Source organism: Neolamprologus multifasciatus, chromosome 17 (genome assembly GCF_963576455.1).
Source record: "Neolamprologus multifasciatus chromosome 17, fNeoMul1.2, whole genome shotgun sequence".
In the NCBI taxonomy this organism is placed as follows: domain Eukaryota; kingdom Metazoa; phylum Chordata; class Actinopteri; order Cichliformes; family Cichlidae; genus Neolamprologus; species Neolamprologus multifasciatus.
The window spans coordinates 33242652-33255787 of record NC_140455.1 but is presented as its reverse complement, the minus strand read 5'-3'; the positions used below and the strand labels follow the sequence as shown (position 1 = coordinate 33255787).

General features: G+C 41.5%; 3 protein-coding genes across 6 annotated transcripts in view; 1 reads left to right on the top strand and 2 right to left on the bottom strand.

Annotated features, from left to right (window-relative positions):
* brd1a (bromodomain containing 1a) overlaps nucleotides 1-157 on the bottom strand; it is a 17107-nt gene extending 16950 nt beyond the window's left edge. Inside the window, exon 1 of the mRNA XM_085137518.1 lies at nucleotides 62-157. The gene's annotated coding sequence lies outside the window, so the exon portion shown is untranslated. The remainder of the gene's footprint in view (nucleotides 1-61) is intronic.
* Nucleotides 1-11293, top strand: part of zbed4 (zinc finger, BED-type containing 4) — a 12109-nt gene extending 816 nt beyond the window's left edge. Inside the window, exons 1-3 of one of the 4 annotated variants that reach the window (XM_085137516.1) lie at nucleotides 136-275; nucleotides 2811-3045; nucleotides 3244-11293. In XM_085137516.1, the coding sequence (XP_084993642.1) occupies nucleotides 3004-3045; nucleotides 3244-6786 (3585 nt within the window). In that variant the 5' untranslated portion in view covers nucleotides 136-275; nucleotides 2811-3003 and the 3' untranslated portion in view covers nucleotides 6787-11293. Of the gene's footprint in view, nucleotides 1-135; nucleotides 276-2810 lie in introns of those variants that run through there. The other 3 variants (XM_085137512.1, XM_085137514.1, XM_085137513.1) reach the window with 3 other exon arrangements.
* On the bottom strand, nucleotides 7896-13136 carry alg12 (ALG12 alpha-1,6-mannosyltransferase). Its single transcript, XM_085137525.1, has 9 exons — nucleotides 12944-13136; nucleotides 10704-10836; nucleotides 10425-10598; nucleotides 10130-10324; nucleotides 9929-10034; nucleotides 9218-9439; nucleotides 8892-9061; nucleotides 8693-8768; nucleotides 7896-8238 (listed from the first exon to the last, which is right to left on the bottom strand). Exons 1-9 carry the CDS (start codon nucleotides 13100-13102, stop codon nucleotides 8001-8003), a joined length of 1473 nt encoding a protein of 490 aa, XP_084993651.1. The 5' UTR covers nucleotides 13103-13136; the 3' UTR covers nucleotides 7896-8000.

The window sequence follows — 13136 nt, the reverse complement described above, 5'->3', positions numbered from 1 at the left end:
TAATTAGTGAAAAGTCAAAGTAAAACACCGTGTTGTGTAACTTAATACTAAAATTTATTACCCCCTTCGCCATACTGGAGACCCAGTGCCCGGTGACATCATTAAAACCTGTTCCTTCCGTCCGTCGCTGTGTGGAGCTGCTTCGGCCGAACGCGAACTGCTAGCAAACCAGGAGACAAAAGCAACAAAAGTGAACCCCCCTCCGGATCAATCAAATGTGTCATATTTAACCGTTTAGGAACCGAAACCCAGTGAACAAGTCGCTGTACTCAACAGTAAGTATACCGAACTCGCATGCGTGTGTGAAAGGGGCTGAATGTGGTGAGGACGTCGCGGTGAGTCTAGGTCTGATTCGGATCCCGTGTGGTTCGTGTGTCGCCACGGCTGGGTTCTGCCTCGCCAGGTTAGCTAGTGTGTCCTGTGTGTGGCCTAGCTGGCAGCTAACCAGCTAGCAGTCATGGTGTGGTCCGAAATGTGCTGAACGTGTTCCTCGGGGTAATGCAAGGCTAATAAGATAGTTGTAAATGCTGTTATTTTTTGTGATACAAATCCACGCCACACAAGTGTTGTGTCTGCGTGGTTTTTTGTCTGTTATTAGCCTTGCGGCTAAGACAGTTAGCACCAGGATAGCCACCGTGGTGTTTACTGATGATGTAGCTTAACTGCCAGTAATGTTTATTATAGAACGTATTGGCATATATTGGTGGTGCAAGTTTAATGGTAAGTGTGACTTTTTGTTCGTTAGGGGTCGAGTCGAAAGCCGGTGTGTAAATACCTATTCACAAGTTCTCTGCTAAGAGAAGATGCAGGCTAGTTAGCGTTGGCTATTTCTGCTGTCCTCTCGCATCTTCCTGACTAGCGCTTTAGCCAAACCCGGAAAACTGGTTTGCCACTGCTCACGTAGATAATTACTTGGTTACATTTGTTAGATTTTGTTACATTTAAAAGCCCCATCTCGTACTAGTATTTCGTTTTAAAGTTGGTTGTTTTTGGACACATTTTAATGTGTGATTTATATCTAATCTAAATGTGAATTTTAGATATATTTTTCTCTTTTTTTTGTTTGTTTTACTTTGTATTAGAAAGCTCATATTTAAAATAACCAGATTTACATTTGAGCGAGTACTTAAGCTAATGTTCTCAGAGCTGATGTATTATTTTAGTTGCACACATTTGGGTGTTAACACTGAGTGAGTTTTGTAGTTAAGGAAAAATTGCTTCAGCACTGACCCTAGTTTCTTTTATTTGATTTACACAGCATTCTCTCAGTTAGCTGGCACATAGAGGCACTATGTTATTATATGTTATTATAAATTTGGCAGTAAATATTACTGCCAAATTTTACCGAGGTAATGGAACAGAGGCATAACATTAATTTGTCATTCCTAATGGACCGCATTAGACCTGACCCCATGGCCTATTATGTGTCTGCAGTTAGGTTGAATTATATTTTTTTTAACACCTTTCAGAATGAAAACGCCTCCACCAATAAGGCTCGAGGGGCTCACAGGAATGATTTTAATATTGAAAGTATGAATGAATCCTATGCTATGGCTTTCCTAGTAACTGAATATAACACTCGAGGGAGATTTTGTGCTGATGTGATAGAAAGCTACCGTTATGAAAACACCAAATGGCTGCACATATTGGACAAGACAATAATACGAATTTTTGTTATGTTTTTCCTTTAATTTAACTTGCTTGTTGCACCTGGGTATATAAAATTGTATTATATCAGATTATCATACTTTTATACCAAAAAAGGTTATTACATTGTAGGTTAGTACTCTCAAAAGTGTTTTGCTTGCAGTTGTACAGGTTTGTTTTTGCTCATAAACTGCTCAAGGATTTCAATACAATTCAATCTACATACTCAAGAATGTACTTGAGTAAAGTTTTAAACAGCTTGGCTGTTGTGCAGAATATTTTTAGTGGTACATAAATGTGATATGTTACTTAATACAATCAGACAAATGGTAAATGGCCTATATTTGTATAGCGCTTTACTTAGTCCCTAAGGACCCCAAAGCGCTTTACACTACATTTATTCACCCATTCACACACATTTACACACTGGTGATGGCAAGCTACATTGTAGCCACTGACAGAGGTGAGGCTGCCGGACACTGGCGCCACCGGGCCCTCTGACCACCACCAGTAGGCAACGGGTGAAGTGTCTTGCTCAAGGACACATCGACTGAGACCGTCCGAGCCGGGGCTCAAACCGGCAACCTTCCGATTACAAGATGAACTGCCAACTCTTGAGCCACGACCGCCCCGTATAAGCCAGATACTTGCGCTGTGGAAGTACAGGATTTTGCAACTTGGAACAATGATCGCATGAAGCAGCAATTCAACGGAATACACTTTGAGCAGTGCTCTGCTCATGAATTTCCTTGGTAGCCGAGTGCATTTAAAAGCTATGACGCAATACTTGAGCATCACAATGATCCTTAAAAGTGCAAGCTGCACCTGAATACTGCAAGACTAAGCCTCAACCCGTCTGTGTCTATTCCGACAGAATGGTTTACCCCTTACAAAATCAAAATTTCTATGTTTACTACAACTGTGCTTGCAGAGTCAAATCAATTAGCAGTCCTTCTTGTAAATTGTACGTTTAATGAAACCTGATTTTACATAAGTGGTTTTGTTTTTTAATCTCTATACTTTCTTGTGGCTGTGTGTGGCTAAATGAAAGTACAATCTGTTGTTTATGGCACAACATGTTGTGTTACTGGTTTTTGGAGTCGTGTTTATTTTTAGAATACCCTTATCTGATCTATTTTCTCTCACTCCCTATCTTTCTCTAGGTCTTGTAGGGAGGAGTGGAGCTACTCCAGTCATAAATGGAGAGGGACGAGCACGCGCTCTGTGTCCTGGACGGCAACACCCACATCCCAACACCTGCTTGAGAGCTGCTGTATCGATGACCACAGTTGAAAAAAGCGATTGCATTTGACACCGCAGACCTGACTATTCTACAGAAACGCTTGGGCTGCTGCCATGGATGGGGAGGAAGAGGTCTCACATATGGGCGAGGAAATGGTCAGTGAACCTAATGGCTCCATAGAACGCAGAAAAAGAGAGGCAAAAGGGACCTGCCTGAAAATTGAAGGGCAGGATGGCTATGTGTTCAAATCCTACAGCATTAGCCCCCGTGAAACTGCTGATGCAAAGTCACCTGCTTGCTCCTCAATAACACTGGATAAAGACTCTCTTCCTTGTTTCAACTTTTCTTCTCAGGCTGACGGACTGTTTGAGACAGACACGGCAAATAAGAGTGCTGCAGCTTCTCCCACTCTTTCAGACAAATGCCTAAACATTGACACCGAGGGAAATGGAGAGAGTGAAAAGTATGAAAATGGCAGCGAATTGAGTGAACATGGCAAAGGGGAGATCCAGGATGCTAATGGAATGGAAGAAGAAACCCAGGATGATGACAGACTACCCTTTGGCAGCTCAGTTGGCCCTTTTGTAACTAAAGATGGCGATGACTATAGCAATTTACTAAGTGGATACACAAGCACCCTTTATGATGTCGCCATGGACGCTGTCACTCAGAGTCTTTTGTCATCTATGAGGAGTCAGACCAACCCACGGAAAAAATCTCCAGCATGGAATCATTTCTGCATATCACCACGAGACAGTACCAAAGCAATCTGTTTATACTGCATGAAAGAGTTCAGTCGGGGTAAGAACGAAAAAGACCTCAGCACGAGTTGTTTAATGAGGCACGTACGAAGGGCTCACCCCACTGTGCTTTTGCAAGACGGCGCTGACGCATCCTCAAATAATCTGACTAGCCCTCTTGCCTCATCTTTGATACCTCCCTCCCCAAACTCACCAAAAAACGGAGACTTGACAAATAGCATTGTTAGCTCTGCCTCAAAAAACACTTCACCGTCCACCTCCTCAGCTGAAAATTCAGACCTGTCATCCAAAGAAGTGTTACCCAAAGTCGAACCAAAACTAGAACCGTATGCCAATGCCGACGCTGTTTGCAGCACCCTCCCATCCTCACATTCCAATGAAAACAATGCCGAAGACATGTCAGACGGAGGGCCTGAGCGCCTTCCAGGGACCCCAAAAAGCTCTAGCTCCCGTCGCAGGTCAGCTGTATGGAAACATTTCTACCTGTCGCCTGCTGATAATTCCAAAGCAGTATGCATTCATTGCATGAATGAATTCAGTAGGGGTAAAAATGGAAAGGATCTGGGGACAAGCTGTCTTATCCGGCATATGTGGAGAGCCCACAAAGAGGTTGTAATTGAGGAGAATGGACAGGGAAATCACATTCCGCCACCCTATACTAACCCGCCCTCGCTGCTGTCCCGCACTCAACTACAGGATCCACTGGAACTCAAAAAAGAATCACCCCTTCTTCCATCATCACCAGAAACCATATCAGATGAACTACCCCAAAGCATGGAGGAAAGCATGGATATAAAGGAAGAATCTGATGAGGTGATGCATCTCTCAGGGCAGGAGACCACACTCAACCTCTCCTTCAAAACTCATGGGGAGGACACACCCCTGACTTCATCACCATGTGACCTCTCTGAAGGCCCCAGCCTCAATCAGGATCATTCAGTTTTTCAGCAAAACAAAAAGATCATGAAACGGGTTAAATCAGAAGTGTGGCACCATTTCATAGTGTCACCTGTTGACCAGTTAAAAGCACTGTGCCGTTACTGTCCGTGTGTCATCAGCCGGGGGAAACGGGGCGATTTTGGTACAAGCTGCTTAATGAGACATCTAATGAGACGTCACCCAGATGTCCTCAAAAACCAAAAAAGCACAGATGATAAGGAATCTTCCCCTCATCCCTACACCAATCTTGCTGCAACAGATCCAGTTTCAGCCAAAGAAACTGAGAGTCCCCTTAGTGAGAAAAAAACACAAACCCTGCCCGTTTTCAGTAAAAAGACGTCAAAACTGTGGAATCATTTTTCCATTTCGCCTGCTGACCCTACAAAGGTGGTTTGTTTGCACTGTAGCCGCACAATTAGCAGAGGCAAAAAGACTACAAACCTCGGCACAAGCTGCCTTTTCAGGCACATGCAGAGGTTTCACGGACATGTTCTTGAAAGTAACAATACTATCTCAGGTGATGTGCCGTCTGCTGAAATTCATGTTAAACAAGAGCTCATGGACACGTCTGTTTATGAAACGGAACAGAATCGTGAGAGATTTGATGAACACCACCCGGTTGCCAAAAAAATCACCAAACTTATTGCAGAAATGCTCGCACTGGATCTTCAGCCATCAGCTATGGTGGAGAATGCTGGACTGAATCGACTGCTAGAGTACCTCCAGCCTCAGTATTCTCTACCACCCTCTTCTTACTTTACCAGCACTGCCATACCAGATATGTACGAAAGGGTGAAGGAGGTTGTGTTGACCCACCTGAAAGAAGCTGAAGGTGGTGTTGTCCACTTCACAACTAGTATTTGGGTCAGTAGCCAGACAAGGGAATACCTAACCCTTACCGCCCACTGGGCGACGTACGAGTCAAGTGTCAGACCCCAAGGTCAAGACTTTCACTGTTCTGCTCTCCTAAGTGTCTCACAAATAGACTCTGATCACGATATGCATGACATCCCAAAGCAGCTCGAGTATCTGTGGGATTCTTGGATCAACTCATCAGGGCTGAAAAAGGGGTTCACTGTAACAGACAACACCACCATCAAAAACACTTTGGAGGACCACGGTCACGTCACCATGCAGTGTTTTGGACACACCATCGACCTCATTGTTAGTGAAGCCATAAAGAGCCAGCGAATGGTTCAGAACCTTCTGAGTATTGCACGAAAGATCTGTGAGCGTGTGCACCGCTCAGCAAAGGCCAAGGAGAAGCTGGCTGAGCTCCAGAGGGTCCATCAGCTGCCAGAGAACCAGCTCATTCAGGACGTCCCTTCCAAATGGATGACCTCCTTTTTCATGCTGGAGCGACTGGTTGAGCAAAAGAAAGCCATCGACGAGATGTCGATCGAGTGCAATTTCAGGGAAATGATCAGCTGCGATCAGTGGGAAGTAATGTTGTCAGTCTGCAATGCACTGAAACCTTTCGAAGTCGCCTGCAGGGAGATGAGCAACCGCACTGCCACTCTGGGACAAGTGATACCACTCATTCATATTCTCAACAGAAAAATAGACTTGCTGTTTGACGAGACCGTGGGAATAGACAACATGCTCAAGTCTCTAAAGGAAGCGATGGTGAGCAGGATGTCTGCAACTCTTCACGACCCTCAATACATCTGGGCAACCATGCTGGACCCACGATACAAAACGTCATTGTTCACAGAGGAAGAAGCTGAAAGATGTAAACAAGACCTGATCCGGGAGCTGGACATGTCCTGTTCTACCTCAGTTGCAGTCAAGCCTCTGCTGCACAACGGCTGCAATGAGGCCAACGTTTCATCCAGCACCGCAAATTCAAACAAGGACAACCTCTGGTCCTTGATGGCTGACATCAGGCAAAAGATAAAAAACGAGGAGAAGCCAAAGTCCTCAGAGCTGGCAGTGCTGGAGTATCTTGAGGAAGACATACTCGATCAAAGCTGTGACCCCCTTGACTACTGGAACCTGAAAAAGTTCCTATGGCCTGATCTTGCCAAAGTAGCCGCCCGCTACGTGGGTTGCCCTCCGAGCATCGTCCCAGCAGAGACACTGTTCAGCACAGCTAGTGTCAACTGTGCCCTGAATCAGCCCAGGCCTTTGCTAGAAAACATGGAGGGTCTGCTGTTCCTCAAGGTCAACCTCCCCTTCATTTATTTTCAGTACTGATCATAATTATTTTGTTGAGCATTAACTTGAAAACCCTTTATTTAAGGACCAAGTTGCATAGCTGTGAAATGGGGGGTGGGGTTCTGTCGGGCAAAATGTAAAATATCATTGAATACACTGATTTTCAATGCAAAGGCCAGATCGAGGCTTTATTGTATTCTCTGTACTACTGTTAAAACACTTTGGAGCTGTTGTGATGAAAAGTCTCAGAAGTGTATCAGGGAGGGAGGGTTTTTCTAGCTGTAGGGGTTGGTGATAATGTGTTTGCTTCTAAATCAATGTTTTTCCTTTGTCTACTCTCTCCTTGTGCCTTATCCAAAACTACTTCAGGTCAAAAACGCTGTAAATATTGTTGAAATTGCGCAGATCACGTCAGGACGCTTTTTTTGAATATTATGATTAAAGATAAGAGTTGTTTTCTGAATGAAAACATGGCCCCCAAAAAATAAATAAATGCTGTGACTGAAAGATATTTTAAGTTTATATTATTTAATTTCCATTGTGAATTTGTGGCTCATGGTACTGTCATTTAGAATTAGATTTTTTTTTTTAACTTGCTGATATGTTTTTAATGAGATCATGTATAATATTGCTGTATTTTCTGAATAATGGGGTTTGTTTGGAATATACAATTTGTCTCTCAAGCACAATTTAAGTTTATGTCCAGGGGTTTAAATTATGGGTTTATTATTGAGTAAAACAATGTACTGTACATTTTTATATTAAATGACTTCTGAACCTAATTTCATAAATGTTTTAGCATTGAGACTGGAAACATGCAAATTTTGGTCATTTGTAAATAAAGGTTTTCCTTACACAATATCGTAGAGTCTTGTTCTTATCAATGAGACTGAAAAGCTGGTGTTTAGTGTGGAGCCTTAAGGCACACGAGTACAAGAATTCAATGTTTTCCCTTCATTTTAAGCATCTCCAGTGTTCAGTGAACTTTATTTATTTTTTTGTTATCCTCTGAGCTTAAAAAAAAAAATAATACAAAGATTTATTCAGAAGACAAAATAGCTTGTTTAGCTTGTTAGTAGCTTGTTTCCTTGCATGAGAGCAGATAAGATTTACAGATTCATGACTATGTTAATGCAACACTGATCATGTTTTGTAGTGGAAATACCTGGAGAGATACTTTTTATTATTCTGTAAAAGCACTGGTTTCACAGTAGTGGTCAGCAAATTTAAAGAAAAAAAAATCCAACACTTGTTTAAGTCACTGTTTTGGTGGCCTTTCTCTCCATCAGCACAGTTTTTCTCTCCAAGTGCACTCTGACAGGAGGGAAGTGAAACACACTGAAGGCAATGTTGCGGTAACCTTCTATGAAGGTCAGAGGCTGATGGGTGTCCTGGAGTAATTGTATCTTGGTCGCATTAGCCTCCATCAATAGGTGCGAGTACATCTGCATAGCTGGGCTCGTGGGGCTCAAGTCCTCACGTTTGTCATATCTGTTGAAAATGGGAAGTAAAGTGTTAAAAATGTTTAAAATAATATTTTAAGTTTACTTAAAAAGCTAAAATAAAAAAATAAATAAAGCTGTATTTATTTTTGTCACTTTGGTCACATTTGATAATGTAACCTGCTTCATAAGGCTTTCACAAACATGTTTATTGAGGTCCAGCATGTCTGACCTGCCTTTCCAAAGTACTTGTGCTGCAGTACCTATTCTGAGATTGTAACAAATTCCCCATTTCCAAATGTTACCCATGTTATAATATTTGAAAAAAAACGAAAACTTACAATACAGATACTGAAAACTGAAGTGAGGCCAATTTTTTTTTTCTGAATACTAAGCTTAACTCAAAACACCCACAAAAAAATAGAAAATTTAAAACTGTATATATATTTAAAAAAAAAAAAGAAGATTGGTGGACAGATTTCAGATCAAAATAAAACACCAACCTCCAGTTTTTGTTTAGTTGTAGGAAGCGTGAAACTCCAGTCTCAGCAGTGTAGGTGTCAATGTGAACAAATACATCTGAGGAAAGACCGCAACAATGAGAATTCACTAGAAAACCACAAATCTTTATCTCCTGAAATATGTAACTGTGTGAGCGCTCCCTTCAAGAAAGAAAAAAAAAAAGCTTGATGTGATTCCAACCTGCTGAGGCTGGCAACAGCCGGTGTAGTTCCTGCATTCCTCTGCCTCCAGGGTAGTTGTGGTGAGAAACATAGAGGCAAATACCAGAGTATGCCGTGTTTGCCAACAGCTGGCCAACCACAAATGCAGAACCCAGTTTGTATATCCAGGATTTCTGGTAGTTGCACAAACTAAATCACATGGAGGGAGGAAAAAAAAACAGTAAAAAGCATGACAAACAGCTTCAGCTCTCCAAATGTCAATGCCAATTTTAAGAGAAAGGAAACTTTTTAGGATCATTCACTCTTCTTTCAATACAAGGACAGGTGCCGTACGTTTCAGCTTACATGAAAGAGCAACCACGCGCAGCCACCAAACTGAGCACGGGAAAAGTGTATATGATGAAACGCAGCTCTTTATGGGGCAACAGTGAGTAGAGCAGAATGAAGCCCACTGTGGGCAGCAGCAGTGCTCTCATTCGCCTGTCAAGGAGGCCAAGGGGGACAAAGAACAGCGTGCAGCCCAGGGCACGAGGTACAGCAGAGTAGAAGTACCAGAGAAATGGTGAGGTTTACTGGGGAGAACAGTCAAGGACTGCTATAACCAACCAACAATAAACCAACAACAATGCCACAAAATTGAATTCAGCAACATCCTTACCTGAGTTTTAACTGAGCTAGAACGCTAAAGGAGACTGGACTCATACAGGAATATTTTAACAAAGGGCATCAACATGCTGTTCATCAACACGCTTTTAAGATACCATGAAACTAAAACATTTATTAAATTAACAATTATAAACTAAGAAATCTGTTGCTGTGAAATTGTGCAATACAAATAAAATGACTGAAATATTCAGTCCAACAAGGAAAGTCATTTTTTCACAGTCAACAAAGTCCCAGTTATCCCAGTTATCCTCTCCTACTACTTCCATAAAGTGAAATGTAACATTTTCTAATACATTTCTGTGTTTTTCTTGTGGTTGTCATTTCCCCCCCATAGTTTCCCAACTATAAAACAGCTAAGCAAACAGGATGTGCTGGAATAAATCAAAGGATATTCCCCAGTTGGAACTTTTGTTGAGAATGGTGTTGTACCACAAAACCTGGCCTTCAGGCCACAGGAGCTTCCTCCAGAAGAAGGTATCAACAGCCACTGTCAGAGCTGCAGGAGACAAAGGAAAGCAAACACAAACAGTGATCAGCATGTTTTTAATATTGTTAGACATACACTGTATTTATTATAGATGAACCACTAACCTAATGACAATATCCCAGCAGGAACAGTATATTTCAGCAGCCGCAGCAGCCCGAGCTTCCTGCTCAGGAGCGACATCAGTAACATGAGGCCCATAAAGATGCACAACTCTGACCGGAACACAATGATGACCAAAGCAGACAGGGAGATGAACCGGCCATATCTCTGAGCCATCCACGATGTGAATGCTATAAGAACTGGGCCGAGAGTTTTACTCGTCATTATAATGCTCGATTATTTAAGTTCCAAAAATGACAAAGAAAGAAACTAGAACTCAAATGAGAGCTGATGGGTTACCTAATGGCAGGGCGAATACATTGGGCAGTGTCCTTGTGCTGTAGAACATTAAATGAAACTGAGATGCACATATAAGGCAGAAAAGGTCTGCAACTGTGGAGCCAAACTGCCTCCTTGCTTCTTTCTGCATGTGCCACAGTGCACCGATGACGCACACACCCAGGGAAGCTCGGACTGTGCAGAAAGAACAGCACATTAAACATCTCTTAAGAGCTTTTAATTACCTTTACATCTCAGTGGTTTGGATACTAAACAACAAAACGTGAGATGGTTTGCTACCTATAAGCTGTGTGTAGAACTTTGGTGCATCCAGCAGGGAAGACAGAAAAACAACAGGGGAGGAGAGCGTGGAGAGGAAGAGGGGGCCAAGGAAAGTCCGCGGCACCACACCGGGGAACTCGTGATGGTCATACTGAAAAGAAAAACAAGGTACTTTGTAAGACTTATATAGCCACACTACCATGCAGGGATTTTAAGGAGCTCAAAAACAAGAGTAGATAAAACAATCTAATCTCTCGCTTTCAATCACATCACATGACCCTAAGCAAGACCTGGAATTTACCCAGATGTCATGGATTTTTTTCTCTCTTTTTATCAGAACAAACAAGTAAACTGTCTAAAGCATCTCTGTTAAGTTAAAGTCAGGACTCTCTTGGCTGTTCTAAAATATGGATTTCTTCTTTCTAATCATCCTGTAGTTGGTTTTTCATTGTCTTGACTCTTCTAAGCTTCGAATCATGGAGTGATGCCCCGGTTTTTTGCTGTAAATGTTTTTGACTGAATTTGGAATTTATTACTCTCTGCATGTCCAGATATCCAGACCATAAAAAAACAAAAATAAAAAGCCAAACCATGATCCTCCCTCCACCGTGCTTTACAATGTCTTCACAGCATTGTTTCACCCCCTACAATGTACAGTGCATGCTTCTTATAAAGGTAAACCTTTGTCTAATCTTCCCAGAGAAGATTTGTCTAGTAAAATTGAGCAACATTCAGGCATTCTCATGCAAATTTGAGATGTGTTGCAATGTATTTTTAAGTCATTCTCACAGTTACTCCGTCATCTGTGGAAGGATACTACTGACAGCTCTGTGCCATGTAGTGTAGTTCATCTTGTAGTGAACACCTAATTTAAAATGTTACAAGCTGTAAAGACTGCTGCAAATATTTTTGCTGTCTATTGGGTTCTTTTTTGTTTTTCCTTTTTGGGGGGGTGTCTCTAAGTTTCTGGACTGCTTACTGTGCTCTTGACTTATTATTTTTCCGGACACCCTCATCACAGGGAACACAACAGTCCTGCATGTTATCAAGTTGTAATATATTGTGATAAGCAACATTGTAATATAGAACAAAAGCAATGATGCCACAACAGAACAGAATAAAGCCCAATAGATACTGATATTGAGTAATTTAAAAATTCCGATATATCAACTTATTGTTTTTCTTACACACAAAACATAATAAATGTCAGGGAAATCTGTTTATGTGTAGTTATTTATGAGTCTTTACGAAGGTAATAAGACATTTCTGTTTAAAAATGTTTTATTGTCATAACAAGATCAGCTGGTTGTTGAGTTTGTGGCATTTCAAACAGGTTTTACCAGGGTAGCTTCAGAGTGCCCTCTGGTGTACATGCAATGCAACATCAATACTCCGAAAGGTGATTCTCCAGTCTCTTCTTTGGATTTTTTAAATTTTAAATTTCTTATAAATCTTGATAGTGATATATCAGAGCACTACAATGAAGGCAGAAAAGAACTGCAAAGCAATGTTAATGCTGAAAGCCAACACTGTAGGTCAAGTCTAGTCAGTTACAAAATTTAGTGACCCTAATATTAGTCCTCATTAGGACCACAGTTATTGGTGGCCCCCATGGCATAAATTCAATAGGTCTCTCTTTGATTGAGGCTTTGATTTTATCCCCAACTCTGGCATCAAAGCTCGTAGTTCCCAGTAGGGTCGAGTTACTCCCATGATGTGCTTATGTGTAGTGTGTTTTGCCTTAAAATAAATCAGGTTAAATAGGAACAGTATACCTATGTTCAGCCACCCTGTCCCTCAGTTTTGGTCACATTTTTTCCCATTTTTCAACAGAGCTCCTGTTATGTTCTCTTGTTTTATTGTGAATTAATGTATTTTTCTAATATTGTGACGTGAATGGGTGAGGATTAGACCACATTTATTTTTTTCTTGTAGCTATAGGTTTACGATGGAACAGTCCACGCCACAGTATAGCTGTCAAACTACTGGTGTGTATGATTTTATAGCAAGCATCAATAGCAAGCAGAATGTTTGGGACGTAGCACTACATCAAAAGTAGGATTTAAACTGTACCCGCAGCTGTCACTTTTTTTTCATAATGTACCTTATATTTAACATCTTTAGGGCCGTAAGAATGGTATTCTATTTTTTTTTAAATGACAAAAAGGGAAATTTAATATTACGAATGTTTTATTTACATCCACGGGTGCTTTCTGTGTCACTTAGCTTATTAACACATCAAATGGCTGCATGCTTACCTTGTCAAAGTCAAGTCTGTGATACAGAAGGTCGTGTGCCGCCTGTAAGTTGAAGCTCTCCTCAACTTTAGTGAACGGGCAAATAAATAGATGCAAGAGAGCCACGGAAGCTAATAAAAACAACAGTGGTAGCCCCAAAACAGTCCTCTTTTCAGCCATGACAGCTGAAAAAAAAAGAGAAAAGGCTAGTTTT

What these genes read in the sequence shown, in the direction of transcription:
- alg12 (XM_085137525.1), bottom strand. Translation starts at nt 13,102, where the DNA reads ATGGCTGAAAAGAGGACTGTTTTGGGGCTACCACTGTTGTTTTTATTA. An exon ending in GCGCGTGGTTGCTCTTTCAT is followed by an intron (nt 9,062 to 9,217) that starts GTAAGCTGAAAC and finishes CATGTGATTTAG; the next exon opens with TTTGTGCAACTACCAGAAAT. An exon ending in GCTGTTGCCAGCCTCAGCAG is followed by an intron (nt 8,769 to 8,891) that starts GTTGGAATCACA and finishes GTCTTTCCTCAG; the next exon opens with ATGTATTTGTTCACATTGAC.